The 16,263-nt window shown below is 52.5% G+C and overlaps 4 protein-coding genes across 4 annotated transcripts; all 4 read right to left on the bottom strand.

The window, feature by feature from the left end:
- Nucleotides 1-496: 496 nt before the first annotated feature.
- BO79DRAFT_273013 (putative serine peptidase, family S28) lies at nucleotides 497-2,264 on the bottom strand (the record flags this gene model as incomplete). Its single annotated transcript, XM_025687477.1, has 2 exons — nucleotides 497-1,991; nucleotides 2,046-2,264. The coding sequence occupies 2 exons, from the start codon at nucleotides 2,262-2,264 to the stop codon at nucleotides 522-524; spliced, it is 1,689 nt and encodes a 562-aa protein (XP_025536511.1). The 3' UTR covers nucleotides 497-521.
- Nucleotides 2,265-6,265: 4,001 nt separating this feature from the next.
- BO79DRAFT_231330 (chlorohydrolase family protein) lies at nucleotides 6,266-9,085 on the bottom strand (the record flags this gene model as incomplete). Its single annotated transcript, XM_025684151.1, has 2 exons — nucleotides 6,266-6,315; nucleotides 7,477-9,085. The coding sequence occupies 2 exons, from the start codon at nucleotides 9,083-9,085 to the stop codon at nucleotides 6,266-6,268; spliced, it is 1,659 nt and encodes a 552-aa protein (XP_025536510.1).
- A 463-nt stretch (nucleotides 9,086-9,548) lies between these two features.
- BO79DRAFT_200718 (glycine decarboxylase subunit P) lies at nucleotides 9,549-13,100 on the bottom strand. Its single transcript, XM_025681516.1, has 2 exons — nucleotides 9,785-13,100; nucleotides 9,549-9,733 (listed from the first exon to the last, which is right to left on the bottom strand). Exons 1-2 carry the CDS (start codon nucleotides 12,909-12,911, stop codon nucleotides 9,678-9,680), a joined length of 3,183 nt encoding a protein of 1,060 aa, XP_025536509.1. The 5' UTR covers nucleotides 12,912-13,100; the 3' UTR covers nucleotides 9,549-9,677.
- Nucleotides 13,101-13,987: 887 nt separating this feature from the next.
- Nucleotides 13,988-15,879, bottom strand: BO79DRAFT_273004 (putative phthalate transporter; the record flags this gene model as incomplete). The annotated part of the gene is made up of 9 exons (XM_025687476.1): nucleotides 13,988-14,111; nucleotides 14,168-14,629; nucleotides 14,679-14,896; nucleotides 14,943-15,088; nucleotides 15,135-15,182; nucleotides 15,246-15,315; nucleotides 15,377-15,505; nucleotides 15,554-15,593; nucleotides 15,662-15,879. 9 exons carry the CDS (start codon nucleotides 15,877-15,879, stop codon nucleotides 13,988-13,990), a joined length of 1,455 nt encoding a protein of 484 aa, XP_025536508.1.
- Between the last annotated feature and the right edge of the window lie 384 nt (nucleotides 15,880-16,263).

Here is a 16,263-nt window from a genome sequence, read left to right as displayed (position 1 = left end):
GATCCAGACTTGGATTCACTTGGCCAAGAAGGGTTGGTTCCAAACTCCTCGGTCGTGAGGCCCCATGTGAAATGAAGGAATGGGGAACCCTCGCCTCCATAGCCACACAGTCAGTAAGTAAACGAAGACAGGGAGACGGGAAGGGATGGATGGATGGTTCCAGCGATGCAACAAACTCAGAAGCGGCAATGGGCTGGAGATGATTGGAAAAGCCAACCTTGCGAGGGGTCATTTCCCGATTCCAGATGCTTTCGGCACTCGGAAACATCGCAAGCATCTCCCAAAAGGGAAAAGCGGCTGTTGCGTCGCAGGATTTTGGACATGACGCTAAATCCAACCGCTGATCTAAAACCTCCGAGGCTTCTCTTGCATCTACTTACGTTGCCCGCGTGTACTTTTCTAAAGTACTATGTAGCATCTCAAGATCCACTCCACTGTCAACCCTCGTCATCTTTTCTTTATCCAGGCTTCAGGCTCCAGGCGCCAGCAAAACCCAAACACCTTCCCCCCCTAGCCACCAATCACCTGGTTTGACTGAAATTCTGTCCAAAACATTCAAGCCATTGCAACAGGGCGGATGTGAAGATGCCGCGTGACAATTTACCCACGGTCGGCGTGGCCTGAAAGTCAAAGCAATGTTCCGAGTCCTTCATGACGTATCCAAACACCGTGTCTTCGTTGGTCTGCACCCCGCATGCTGGGATCGCGCTCGTAAACTCCACCCCCTGCGGTGCGATATCGTCCGTAGACAGAATAGACAGTGACCGCCACGGATCGAATTCTCCTCCGCTAAAGTAAACATTGGACGGCCGGATCGTCCATCCCCCAAACTCTTGGTTGACCTCATCCGCCCGCGGTGACGGAGGCATCAGTCCTTTCTCCACCGCATCGGGAAACTGTCGGTTACATACTTCTTGCTGGTATTCCACCGACTGGTATCGCGAGGCTAACGAGTGTGGCCCTTCGTTGTTCGCTTGGAAGAACCCCCATTCGCTGCAGTATTGCCAAGTCCAAGTGATGGTCGCGGGATCGCCGTATGGCTTGGAGAAATCACAGTCAATTGGCTGAGAAGCGTTCTGAGGTCCGCAGTTGGTCCCCATATTCAGATTGACCAGCTCGAGGAAGGTGGGCCATGCTGCCCATCGTTCAGCGACATACTGGCCGCCATACGTAGGGGCAAGACCATCCGGCCCGGTAGTTCCGTTCGTCTTGGGGTCAACTTCAAGATACTCGCAGAATGCGCCTAGACCTCCAATCCCTCCTGCCATACCATAGCTCTGGAAGTAGCTGTAGATGGCGGTTAGCGCTCCAGTGAAATCACCGTTGGAGTTGGCTTCAGCTCCAGGCCCGAAGAAGAGTTGTTTGATTGAGGTAGCTGTATCGTCGTCCGATAGTTGATCGTCGATATATTCCAGAGCAGCGTGAATATCTGCCGAGCAGTTGGTCCATCCATCGGCAACCATGCCGCGGTAGACCTGGTCGTAGTACACACTCATATTGACCCGTGCTTCCACCGGAGCCGATGAGGAATAGGCTGCGAAGATGGTCTCTGGGTACTCGTTGCGAGTTAATGCAGCACGGATGCCAGCGTACGAGCCGCCAACCATGACCCACGGTGTGCCCTGCGGCGTCAGGTCCACGTCCGGATACTTCTCGCGGGTGAAGTTTCTAGCAAAGTACGGGAGATCCGCCAGCGCCTGCTTGGTGGTGAGGTACTGGTAGGTCTCTGGTGGAGATTCATAGGATATGGGAGCCGGAGTCGAGTTTCCATAGTATCTGTGCTCCCAAGCGATTCCCATGGCGTTGAACTCTATCAAGAATTCTCGGAAGAAGGAAAGAGTGGAAGTTAGGTAGGCCGAGGCTATCGATGCGCCATCCGCCTCCCCTGTATCATATACAAATATCGGACTGCCTGGCTCATAGAATTCATCGCTGACCCAGAATCGATTTTGATAAGTGCCAGCCGATGCGTTATCATGGTCAAGAGGAATCTGAGTAGCATGATCAGTGATAGGAACAAAGAGCCAGGCTGGTGCTTTTCATACGGTGACATATTCAGTCTCCAACGCAATGGCCATCGCTGAATGTGAAACGAGAGTATTGAGGTTCTGCTCATTGTGCCTCCCCAGCTCTGGTTCAACACCAAAGTGAGCAAGCGACTGAGTACCCCATCCAAAGGGGGTCTTTTTCTGCCCCGAGCCCATAACGGGCCGCGAGAGCAGGAAAGCCCCGATGGCTGCTATTGTGGTGGCGTATGGAGGCATAGCGGCCTTTAAGGGACAGTGTATACAAGGGGAGAAGTTTTAGAGCAAAGGAAGAGGGCAGTAACACACAAATTCCTAAATTCCCTTCTTGCCATAATTGAAGGCATTCCTTTTGTGTCTTATGTACAAAACATAACTACAATGGTAGACAGTGAATGAGACGGTTTCAGTCACGAATGTCTCTGTCATACAGTAAATTCACTTCTAATAGACGTCTGCCTACGGAAACTGATTTCAACACATGTCAACATGCTCAGCCGAGATATGGTGGGCTGCTGGGCATCGTGTGCGGCCAGAAATCCCTGTTATGTTGGACAAGACCATAACAATCAACAGACGCATCAGGGTTGATGCCTCCGTCGGGCTGTGGCTTCGGGGCGCACGGGCAGCAAAAGCCACATGTCTGTGTCTTGATTAGTGGGTTCCTGAGCAATGGCAATACGTAGCTTTTGCGGGGTTCCTTCCGCTTGCCGAAGATGCCCTGTCGATCATTTGTGCAGCGCAGGATGGTTGGGAATGCGTCTGCAGGGTCCGGACCCAGCCTCCACTCGGAATTGATGCGTGCACCATATTTATCGCCACCTTTCACCTTTGTCTCCGCGGTCCTAGGCTGTGCTTCGTTTTATTAAAGGAAGTTGATTGACTCTGCAGTAGTTCAATATTTAGGGTTACTGCTCCCAGTTTCTGTCTCGCCGTCGCCACGAGGATTGGGCTGCATACCGAAGCAAGGGGCTGTGAAACCGAGAGGTCTTGCTGAAATGAAGCGTAATAGTTGACTGAGACAAATACAGGGGTATGAGTAGGTATTCTGCACTTGAACGTAGTTGGATTAATCTGCGTGCAAGGCATTCTCAGTCTCTTCGGTGTCGCTATTCCAGGCAGCATTCGAGTAGCGTCGACGGGAATAATAGAAGAAGATTTTAGAGCTAGTCAGGGCCCAGAGACTGGCGGGAAATGGACAGAAGATCTGGCCGTAAAGATATCTCTGGACACTGCAACTGAAAGTTTGGCTTGTATGAGCCACCAGCATGCCTACACCCTCGAACTTGTGTCTTGCAAGGACTCTCATCATGAGTATAGATAGGTACGATCGAATGCGATCAATCGTACTGCAGCTTCATATCAGCAACGGGGAGGTCAAAAGTATACACCCATGCAGCAGTTTTGCCGAGATCTAGGGGAAATGTGAAGAAGAATGCCGAGAGTGGACGGAATGATGGCCTAGTTTCGGGCGGCGAGTCTGGCTCGGTTCGGTGCTTGTTTTGCAATCCCTTGCATTCCTCCTTTCTTGCGTTCGGAAATCCTCATGCCGTCGGCATTTCCCGACCCATGTTCTTGTATCTATTTTGACAGGTGGGCCGATCGTCTCTAACGAGGAGGATCTCTGAGGATCTACTGAAAACTGCAGCTTCAGGAACCGTGGGATCTCTTGTAAGACCTTTGCTACGATGAGGCTGTGACTAAATGTCATTCAATCCTATCACAGTATCTTCATAGACTGACTAATTGAGTTCCTAGATCCTCACAGCATTAGCAAAAGCATCATGGCCCTTGCGTCAGCTCCATCCTTGCAGCTATAAGCCGGTGCAGCCTAAGTCAAGGTTATATTATCAACGTGTTATGCATCTCACCAAAGTCGTTCACACGCAGACTGTATTTCATTGTTGGCAAGGCTATGTGACGATGCTCTGGTCTACAACAGCTCGAGAAATTTAGCTATAGCATCGTCTAGAATAACTTCTGTTCTATCAGGAAGGACCGAGCTACTTGCCAGCTTTTTTGAACACCATGGCTTGACATCTATAAATATTCGAAACAGACACAACCCACGACCGGATGGATATCTACACAAAACAGTCGTTGCTGTATTAAGGACGTCGAGAACACGATAGCATAATCACTACCAGACATCCTGCAAATGTCGCTTAAAAAGATCGGCATTGCTCGAGACGAGGTACGGTCCACCGGTGCTGTCTCGGACATCATATGGTGCGTTTCAGCATCAGCTTGAGCTCTTGGCATTTAGCGGAGCGAGTACACAGCCAGAGGGCATAGAGACATCTTCCACGTGCGGATGCTTTCCATATTGCCGTCGTCTAGATTTGGCGAGGAATAGATTAAATTGAGGAGAGAGCTCATAGTACGCGAGACCTAACATGAAAAACGGCACTTCTGACTCGTGGATTGGCGCTTATGCTAAACAGTCACACCAGGTGATATCGCGCGGAGCTCCCTCCGTCCGCCAGCCAAGAAACGAGTCCGTCCACCACTGAAGAGTCTGGCCAAGACATAGATGGGGTCCGACGCCCTCCAAAGTGATTAATTGGGTAAATGATCGACAACATCATGAGCACTCACTGTGCCTTCAAAGTCAATTGGAGTCTTGACATGAAGCTTCTCTCTTTGCGTAGTATGCCGAAAGAAACCAAGATCATAAGGAAGGATGTTATATTGGTCACTCCGGAATATGCATGGCATTCAAAATAGAAAATTCGTCATCGAAGTCTGATGTTTTTTCAGCTGCAGAAAGAGCCAAGTCAGCCATTGGTGGAAGCTATTCGTTGTCCAAGACTTTAGACCAGGGGTTGTGCATGAGGCTTCGCTAGTTTGACGGCTCTGGCTCCATCGGTACTCAGGGTTCGGCAGTACTCCTGCTGGAATCAATTATTTAAGGTGTCAGCTCGCAACTAACGAGGAATATACTTTGGTATGACACTGTCAAACGCCAAGATGTTGTCCAGAACGTCGCTTCTGTCGCTTCTCTCGCTTGCAGCTGGGGTCGTCAATGCAGATTTTGGCATAACGACCAACGATGATTCTTATGTCATAAACGCCAATTCCCCCAACTCGCTGGTGTTTACTGTGGACCGCGGAAGTTGCGATATTACTTCCATCGTGCATTATGGCACAGAGCTGCAGTACTCCGGCAAGGGTAGCCATATCGGCTCCGGTCTCGGAACTGCGACTGTTTCTGCTACCAAGAGTGGTAAGTTGGATCTATCTTGGACAGCAAGAATGACAAGCTGATCACGGCAGGCGACTACATCAAGGTGACCTGTGAAACGGACACATTGACCCAGTATATGGTTGTCCATGATGGTGATCCAATTATTCATATGGCCACCTACATTACGGAGGGTGAGTTTGTCGCTAGTCCATCGAAATTATATCTAACAACCGCCAGAGCCATCTATCGGTGAATTGCGATTCATTGCTCGACTCAACCCGGACGAACTCCCCAACGAGGAGCCGTTCGGCGATGTGTCCAACACTGCCGGTGGGGAGGCCATTGAAGGATCTGACGTGGTATGTCTTTTGGATACATTCGCAGACGTTGCTAATTTCACGGCAGTTCCTCGTCGATGGGGAAACTCGTAGCAAGTTCTATTCCAGTCAGCGCTTCATTGACGATCAAAGACACTGTAAGAGATGTTGATCTATCTACACGGTCCCTGCTGACTGAGTCAAGGCATTGCGGGTGACGAGCACCGCGTCTGTATGATCCTCAACCAATACGAAACCTCTTCCGGTGGCCCATTCCACAGGTAGGTACAAAGCATCTATCGCAAGAACAATACTCACAGCTTCAGGGACATCAACTCCAACAACGGAGGCGACTACAACTCCCTCTACTGGTACATGGTACGTATCCTACTCTGTATCCTACTCTAAGCCCACACCCACAGCTACTGACAAAACAGAACTCGGGCCACGTTCAAACCGAGTCCTACCGCATGGGTCTCCACGGACCGTACTCGATGTACTTCAGCCGCAGCGGTACCCCCAGCACCGACATCGACACGTCCTTCTTCGCAGACCTCGACATCGAAGGCTACGTCGCCGAAGCAGACAGGGGAACCGTATCGGGCACCGCGTCAGGCGCTGACTCCAGCTTCGACTGGGTCGTTCACTGGTACGCCCTCTCACCCAACCTATCAACCCACCCCAGCTAACCGGACAGGTACAACGACGACGCCCAATACTGGACCTACACATCCTCCTCAGGCAGCTTCACCTCGCCCGCCATGAAGCCAGGAACATACACCATGGTCTACTACCAGGGCGAGTACGTCGTCGCTACCAGCGAAGTGACCGTCAGCGCCGGCTCGAGCACAACCAAGAACATTTCCGGCTCCGTCAAAACAGGAACGACTATCTTCAAGATTGGCGATTGGGACGGACAGTAAGTGACCTGCCTGTAACCACCCACATCACTTACACTTCTATATACTAATTAATGAAACAGACCAACCGGCTTCCGCAACGCAGAAAACCAACTCCGCATGCACCCCTCCGACTCCAGAATGTCCGACTGGGGTCCCCTAACCTACACCGTCGGCAGCTCCTCGCTAACTGACTTCCCCATGGCCGTCTTCAAGGCCGTCAACAACCCAGTAACCATCAAATTCACCGCGACATCAGACCAAACCGGTGCAGCGACTCTGCGTATCGGAACTACGCTGTCATTCGCAGGAGGACGTCCTCAAGCAACGGTACCTAATTCCCTCACTCCTCCTTTCTCTGCAATCAATATGACTAAAGATATAAACATAGATAAACGACTACGAAGGCTCAGCGCCATCCGCACCTACGAACCTGAACTCCCGTGGCGTGACTCGTGGCGCGTATAGAGGCTACGGCGAGGTGTATGATGTTTCGGTTCCTGAGGGGACGATTGTCGAGGGGGAGAATACGGTATGTTTGCTATGCCACCTTACCCTATTACTTAGATATATGTTGTGAGTGAAGGTGTGGGAGTGATGTGTGCTGATGAGTGTAGATCACTATTAGTGTTATCTCGGGGAGTTCGGGAGATGAGTTTTTGAGCCCGAATTTTGTAAGTTTTTCCCTTGATGTGAGATGAGATGGGATGAGATGGTGCGTTTGGCTGATGAGTGTTTTACTAGATCTTTGATTGTGTGGAGCTGTTTCAGTGAGGATGGTATCTAGTATGAGAGGATATAGGTCCTGGTATAGGTTGATGCATGTTGATAGTGGCTCTATGTTGGGATATTTGTGGATAATTGATTATATCTTCTAGTCTAACGAACAGGATAATATACCCACACCTTCATCTATAATATAGTCATGTATTAACGCCAATCCAGAATCCATTATACTGATCATCTACTACCCCCCAACCTCCTAACAACCGCCCACCCCACAACACCAACACCAACCGCTCCCATCACCCACCTCATCCATCCCCCACCCTCCCTCTTATCCTCTCCCTCCTCCCAAACCCGATGCACCAGTTTCCCTCCAACCCACACCATCCTCACATTCCGACTATCCCCATTCCACACCCACTTGTGCACCTTCTCCTTCCACTCCTGCCCCTCATCAAACACATCCACCGCAGTCTCCACCCCACCGGTCTTTCCCCACCTCCCCGCAGGATTAAACTTCCCCAGCTTCACCATCTGCGCATCCCACACCATCCCCTGATCGAACCCGCCAATTTGGTCCGCCATGTCGACCACCGCTGCTCCGCCGCGCGTGGCGAGGTAGAGTGCTTCTTCAATGGATAGGACCTCTCTCGGTACTCCGTCATTATCCTTATTTTGCCCTTCAGAAGTTCCAGACATATGAGGAAGTAACCTTGATACTAGGCACGCCTGGCGAACCGTTTCCAGTATGCTAGGACTATATCCGCCGCTTACGTCGGTTCCTAGTCCCACCGTGATGCCGGAGTCGATGGCCTTGCGGACTTCGCAGATCCCCGAGCCGAGGGCCGAGTTGGACGCGGGGCAGTGGGACAGCTTTGCGTGATTATCGGCGATCATAATGCGCTCGTCATCAGAGAGATGCACGCAGTGCGCGAGGATCGTCCGCGGGGTGAGCAATTTGAAGTAGTTGTACGCGGAGGTGTAATCCCTTGCTTCTGGATAGAGATCGTGCACGAGTTTCAGCTCATCCAGGTTCTCAGCGAGATGCGTCTGGATATGCAGCGGGGGCGAGTAGCTCGCCGCGAGCTTGGATAACTTCCCTAATGAGCGCGGGGTACATGAGGGAGCGAACCGCGGGGTCACGATGGGTTTGATGAGGGCGCCCTCAGGGTCGATGGTGTGGATGTGGTCGATGCTGGCTTGGGTCTTGTCGATGGCGATGTCGGGGGACTCGTCGCGAAGGTACTCGGGGCATTGCTCGGGACGGTCCATGCAGACGCGGCCGATGAGGGCGCGTTGGCCGCGGGCGAGGCAGAGGGAGGCGAGGAGGTTGGTGGCGGGGACGTGGATGGTAGCGAAGTAGGAGGCGCAGGTCGTGCCGTTTGCGAGGGTACGGGCGATGACTTGGTTGTAGACGCGGTAGGCGTTGGGAGGAGGGATGGAGGGGAATTTGGTGCTGCCGAAGGAGGATTCGATGGGGAATGTGTAGTTTAGGAGCCAGTGGAGGAGGCCGGCGTCGCCGAAGAGGCCGGCGTTGGGGTACTGGGGGGCGTGGATGTGTGTGTCTATTCGATGTTCCTCTGTATTAGTGGTGTATGCTGGTGAGTTGGGATGTGTAGGGTAGGGGGACTTGCCGATGAACCCAGGGAAGAAGAACTCATTCTCCTCCTCGCGCGCAACGACTAATGTCACTTTCACTCCGTGCTTGCCCTTATGGCCAATTTTGTCATCCACGACAGTCCACCCCTTGTGACGAAGGAATCTCTTCAGGTCCCTGTCATTGGCAATGGACCAGTCGAATCCCTCGATTGTGCCGTCAGCAGTGGACACCCAGAGCGCGCCGCGGGTGATGGCGAGCTTGTGGCCCTCGTCAGACTTGAAGCGGGGGAGCTGGATGAAGGTTCCCACGAAGAGGGTATATTGGGGAGACATGTTGCTGTGCTAATGCAGTAAATGCAGGAAAGAGTGTTGTATGTAGGTAGGTTCGTTGCTGACAGCTGCTAGCTAGGAGCTTGTGTGGGGAATGTGCCAATCTGCGTCGCGGGTAGTGGAAAGTTGACGCGGGGTGATGCAGGTGCTGCACGCACTTCGGCTCGATTCAAAGTACTGGATTGAGATCAATCCGCTATGCGATGGCGATTTAGAACTGCAGCCGTCCAAAACTCCGGAACAGAAAATCGACAAAGTGCAACAGCCCAGCAGATGGCTGTCTTATAGTGAGGCCCGTCGCGTCCGGTTCCGGGGCTGCTCGGCCGGCTCCGATCCTGAAAGCGGCTAGTGTGACGATAAGATACGGATTGCCTATCTGGGATGGAAATCTTATGTTTGGCTTGTTTGCAACTGGAATAAATGATTGATTGATGGAACATTCATATTTTTATTATTATTTCTAAAACGCCATCCTTGTCTATCATGACAATGTTGAATCGCTGGTCATGCAAGTCGTATCAATATGCAATTCCCAATCCAGAATGTTGAAAATATGGTATCAAACGCAATCGTACACATGGGTATCATAGACTATCTACTCGCTATCCTCCACCGGTCCGCAGGTACAGAAGAGGTTCTGGTCACCGTATGCTGCAAATTATTAGCACAAGTCTTCATGAAAACAGTGGGATAGGTACTTACCATCATCTACACGTGTCACCGAAGGCCAGAACTTCTTCTCCACCAGGTACGGCAACGGGTAAGCCGCCGTCTCGCGGGTGTATGGCCGGTTCCACTCGCTGGACAACAGGTCACGCTGGGTGTGCGGTGCCATCTTCAGCACATTGCCCTCCTGGGGCTGGGCGCCGCTCTCGACGGCGGCGATCTCCTCCCGGATGGAGATGAGGGCATCGCAGAACCGGTCAAGCTCCGCCTTGTTCTCCGACTCGGTGGGCTCGATCATCAGCGTGTTGGCCACGGGCCACGACATGGTCGGGGCGTGGAAGCCGTAGTCCTGCAGACGCTTGGCGATATCAATAGCCTCAACGCCGCAAGTGTCCTTGAACTTGCGCACATCGAGGATGAACTCGTGGGCACAGCGGCCGTTCTCGTTGGTGTATAGGATAGGGTAGTGGTCCTTGAGACGGGCCAGGATGTAGTTAGCGTTGAGCAGTGTGATCTTTGTTGCGTGTGTAAGACCCTTGGATCCCATCATGTTGATGTAGTTGAAGGTGATGGGCAGGATGCTAGCGCTACCCCAGGGAGCAGCGCTGATCGGGGGCGAGGACGACTCGGACCGCTTGGACTGAAGGTACTCGCTGCCCGGGTGAGAGGGAAGGTAGGGCCGCAGGTGCTCGGCCACACCAATGGGACCGACACCAGGACCACCGCCACCGTGGGGGATACAGAAGGTCTTGTGCAGGTTCAAGTGGCACACATCGGCACCAATCTCGCCAGGAGAGCACAGACCGATCTGGGCGTTCATGTTGGCACCGTCCATGTAAACCTGGCCGCCATGCTGGTGGACGATCTCACAGGCCTGCTTGATGCCGGGCTCATACACACCAAAGGTGCTTGGGTAGGTGATCATCACGGCTGCCAGCTCATCCTTGTGCTTCTCACACTTGGCCTTCAAGTCTTCCAGGTCCAGGTTACCGGTCTTGGTGTCGCACTTGATAGTCACCACGCGCATACCAGCCATGGCAGCACTGGCAGGGTTGGTACCGTGAGCCGAGACGGGGATCAGGCAGATGTTGCGCTTGTCGCCTTCGTGGGCCTCCTGGTACTTCTTGATAACACGCAGACCAGCGAACTCACCCTGCGCACCGGAGTTGGGCTGCACGGTGACTTCGGCCATGCCGGTGATGTCTGCGAGCTGCTGCTCGAGGTCATCGATCATCTGGGTGTATCCCTTGGCTACATCAGCCGGCAGGAACGGGTGCATCTGAGAGAATTCAGGCCACGAGACCGGAATCATCTCCGTGGTTGCGTTGAGCTTCATGGTGCAGGATCCAAGAGGGATCATGGAGTGGGCCAGGGACAAATCCTTGGACTCGAGGTGACGGATATAACGCAGCATTTCCGTTTCGGAGTGGTGGGTGTTGAACACGGGGTGGGTCAGGTAGGCAGAGGTACGCTCCAGGCTGGCGGGAACAGGAGCAACAGCCAGATCCTCTTCCAAGCCAACCTCGGCCTTGGAGGTGTGGGCGGCAAACACCTTGAGGATAGACTTCACCTCCTCACGGCCGACAGTCTCGTCCAGAGAGATTCCGACCTTGGTGTCGCTCAGCCGGCGGAGGAACATGGACTGCTCACGAGCAGCCGCAATGATGGTATCGGTTTCTTGGGCACCGGACAGCTCGACAACAACCGTGTCAAAGAGAGCGCCACCATCAGCGCTGTTCGACTTGATCGGGACGTTGTAACCCAAGCCGGCGAGCTTCGCCTGCAGAGTAGTGGTCATCGACATGATGCGCTGGGCGATAGCCTTCAAGCCAGCAGGTCCGTGATAGACAGCATACATGGCGGTCATGTTGGCAAGGAGGGCTTGAGCTGTGCAAATGTTGCTAGTGGCCTTCTCACGGCGGATGTGCTGTTCACGAGTCTGCAGGGCCAATCTCAGGGCACGGTTGCCCAGACGGTCCTTGGAGACACCCACCACACGACCGGGGACCTTACGCTTGTACTTGTCCGCGCAGGCAAAGAAGGCAGCATGAGGACCACCGTATCCCATGGGGACACCCAGTCTCTGGGCGCTTCCAAACGCAATGTCGGCACCGAACTCGCCAGGTGCCTTGAGCAGAGTCAAAGCCAGAAGGTCAGTAGCAACACTGAAGGTACCACCGTTGCCGTGGATCGTGTCACTCAGAGACTGGAAGTCGTAGATACCACCTTCGGTGTCGGGGTACTGAGCCAAAACACCAATCAGTTTGTCACCCTGCTCCTTGACCAGCTTAAAGTCATCCGCCAGAATATCGCCAACCACCAGATTGATGCCGAAGCCCTCTGCCCGGGAGCGCATCACCGCAATTGTCTGAGGGTGGCAGAGGTGAGACACCACGTAAGCCTTGCCGGCCTTCTTCTGCTTCGACATGGGCAGGGTGGCCAAGGACATGGTCATGGCCTCAGCGGCCGCAGTACCTTCATCCAAAACCGAGGCATTGGCGAAGGGCAGACCAGTGAGATCGGCAGTCAGCGTCTGGAAGTTCAAAAGGGACTCGAGACGGCCCTGACTGATCTCCGGCTGGTAGGGAGTGTAGCTGGTGTACCATGCCGGGTTCTCCAGGACGTTACGGAGGACGACCGGGGGCACAATGGTCGGGTAGTAGCCCGTTCCGAGGTATGTCTTGCCCGAAACATCGATTTGCTTGCGGTAGGTATCCAAGAGCTTCAGCATATCCGTCTCTCCCAGACCACCGTGCACGCTGCTGTGGGGAAGATTGGCGGTGGAGTGCGGAGCAGACACCTTTAGGTCCTTCTTGGATAGGATGTCCGCCGGCAGCACTTGCTTGACGAACTCATCCAGCGACGCCACCGGAGGATCCAGGGTGGCAAGCATCTCCTTGGCAGCATCGGGATTGGGGCCAATATGACGTCTGGGGAAGGTATCGAGGGGTTGGAAAAGATCCGGGGGATGAGGCACGCCATGATCCGCGACGGAGCTGGTGTAGACGGGCCGTCGTGCAGAGGGCGACTGCTGTGTGGTGGTGTGAAGGGAACGAATCAAGGGAGAAGCTCTCCGCACCGCAATTGGTGAGGGAGCAGCGCGCAAACGAGAGCGCAGCGCCAGCTGGCGAGTGCCGCGCAGAGCGCACAAAGATGCAGCCATACCTACAATTGAACTGGTCCAACGATTTCAAGAATGGCGGACGGTAGGTAGGTGAGTGGGGAGGAGGGGAGTCTAGGGAAGGGGAGGTATAGACCCGGTTGCGCGAGACTTCAGCACATGAGATTGCGCAACACAGTTGAGTAGAAGGAGGTAAGGGAGATGAGGAGGAGAGAGGAGAGAAGATGAAATTAATTGCGACGATGAGTGATACAAAGAAAAAGAATAGACTGGAGGGGAGCAGATAGCAAGAATAATTAATCCTCCTCGACCGCGGGCGCCACGGATACTCGTGTCGGGAAACTGTCTGTCCGGCCGATAACGCTGGTCCCGGGCCAATCACAAGACTAGATACAGCTCCGGTCCCTCGCGATGGAGCCCCGCCATTTGCGATAAGCCCGCGATAAGATTCACTTTCCCGCGGGAAATGCTTGCCTGCATTTATCTGTTTGATCAGTTCTTGCACAGTTTCTTTCGTTATACCCAGTTCTTAAAGATAATCTATGGCGGACTAAATATATCTCACTGAGCACATGCCCCACTGCTAATTTTCTCACCAATTGACGTATACGAAATGTTGAATGAGGGAAAAGAACAGCCTCCCTCCGCAATGGAAGCTCCTCCGATAGCGTTCCCCGGTGATGCAATCATGACTTTCCCCGTGGAGCTGGGCCCGTCGGTAAGAGTCCCCCTTGCGAGCTGTGCGCTGCTGCAACTTGAACTTTTAATCTCTCAGTCTTTGACATACATTACTGTGTGCAACTAGCCTCAGCACTTTACTGGTACTCTGCAGTCTTACTCATCTGATAATTATGGGCATTACACATCCTTGCTTACACAATGCAGTAGTTATGCAAGAATATAGATAGTAGCGTGCAGCTCCCGATCTAGAACACGAACACCCCGGCTGCTTTCCCGACGGGCAATTCCATTGCGCTCCACATCATTGGCTATCTCCAGCATTTGACGGCACAAACATTAACGGAATACTAGGTAGTAATTTCATATCCCATCCGACAGAGATACCAGCCCAAATCCACACAATACAAAATCAAATATAAAAACCCTACTTTCCCGTCCTAGATAGTATACCGGAAATCGGCGGACCCCTCGATAACACGCTCTCCCCGATCGGCTTGCTTATTCGCATATCGGAACCACACACTCAGAGCAGCCACTGTGATCATCGTAACAAGGTTGCACCTGTATCACACTTAGCTTAGTGCAACCAACACACAGTTAAAATCAAGAATACTCACGCAATAGTTGTCCATATCCCCGGTCTATATTCGGGCGCATCTTTCGACTGAAAAACCAGACTACTGAGGATGCCACCAATGGCTCCAACTCCAATCAGCGTCGCGCTGCAGAACGCGCGCGTCCACTGGCCCCGGATATTGTTGGCTTGATAGGCCATGACAGCGGGAATATTGGAATTTGCCCCCGCGACTACCAGGAACACTCCCACGTATCGCGCTGCATTGCCTTTGGCAAATCCCATCAACGGAAGGCCGATGATGCCGACTACGGCGTTAAACGCCACAATTGGTCCCCGTATGCGATACCGATCGCTTACCCAGGCTGTTGTATACATCACGATGCCCGCGAAGCCGTAGGGAGGTGCAACTAGACACTGTGCGGCGCCGGTGCTGAAGCCCATTCCGTCTTGGAGGATGATGGGGAGAAAGTACGCGATGGCGTATGCCCCCGTTGTGCTGCATCTGCTTGTTGTCAGATCTTAATATGAATAATGGCGTGAAGAGAACTGACAGGCAAATCAATGCGAAACCCCATATCTTCAGGTCAAGCGCAGGGCTGAAGAATCGCTTGAAGGTGAATGGCTCCCCATTTCCATCGGCACGGTCTCGGTTGATGCGTCGGACGATGAATGCACTCTCCCTCTCATTCAGGAACTTCCAGGACTTGTGTGCCTTTTCGGGAAAGTCGACCATGAAGACAAAGGTCAACAGTCCGATAACGCCCGTAATCTAGGAAAATTAACACAATGTCTCCTTGTTCGGATTAAAAACATACCACGCCCTCCATTATGAATATCCATCTCCACCCTGATATGCCCTGAATGCCTCCCATCTGCATCAGACCAAAGGCAAGTACACCGGCTAGTGCTGAGGCTACACAACCGATAAGGTAAAAGACCGAGTATCGCTTTTGGATGTCATCTGTGTTGTCAGCCAAATTACATGAATGTTGGTCTGCGTAACTTACATCGGACGTACCAACTTGAAAGAAGGTACACACAGCCCGGGAAGTAACCTGCAAGAAGATATTTGAGCCAATTATACAAGGCAAAGAATTGTAACACCAAGTCACACTCACCTGCTTCCAACGCACCAAGGAGCACACGGATTGCGACCATTTGCTTCCAATTCTTGACGAATCCCATCCCCTAGAGCAGCAACTGTCAGGCTTCTAGTTTCGCAGGGGTTTAGAGAACAGAGTCAACGTACAACAAGTATTGCTCCCCATGATATGACCAGCGTTCCCAGAAACAAAGTCGGGCCTACTTTCCGGATGATGACCGTCATCGGAGGCTGGAAGACAACGTAAGGTATGAAGAAAACGAGAATCACGACAGACTAGACCTCGTCAGAATATGCATCCTCAAATGACAGAGTAGAACTCACATAGCGAGTTCCAACTCCAAGTTGCAAGTCCTTCGTCATACTAGCCTCAAGTCAACAGCCAATCCAACACAGCATAATCTATTCATCAACCAAATCCAGGAAACTTACCCAGCAACCGCAGCCATACTAAGATTCGTCCTATCCATAAGCGAAATGCAATACGCCAACCCAGCCATAGTCACCAGCCGACGATCAACCCGATGAATGATCTTGCGCTGCTCTGCAGGCGTAAACTCCTCATCATAGTCCACATCATTAATCCCAGACTTATCGATATCTTCGATCCGCTCGACACTGGGAGGTTTCTCAATGTCCTTAGACGACATGGTGGCTCACTTCAGCTATAACAAATCGAGTCCGAAATATATCAGATAGAATTGAGCCAAAAGAAAACCGAAGCAGGCTGCAACCATATATCAGTGAAAAAGAACCCCCAAACAAAGCAACACAAATCGCCGCGTTTGCCCCCGCGATGCGTGGCAAGCCACATTTCTCACACCCAACTCAGCTGATAGCATGCGGCATTCGCTTAGTAGTTACCGAACATCAGGAATACGAGTCCAGATTGGGCCAACATCGACGCAATGATGTATAGCACCACGCGTTCTCCACATTTTCCCCAGGTTTACGGATGGTAAGGCCGATGCGGGGAGGAGCGATGATCGAATGCGGGGGAGATAATTATCAGCCACTAGTTAAGGCTGCGAGTC

Source organism: Aspergillus costaricaensis, assembly GCF_003184835.1.
Source record: "Aspergillus costaricaensis CBS 115574 unplaced genomic scaffold BO79scaffold_30, whole genome shotgun sequence".
Lineage (NCBI taxonomy): Eukaryota > Fungi > Ascomycota > Eurotiomycetes > Eurotiales > Aspergillaceae > Aspergillus > Aspergillus costaricensis.
This window is presented reverse-complemented; position numbering and strand designations above follow the sequence as displayed.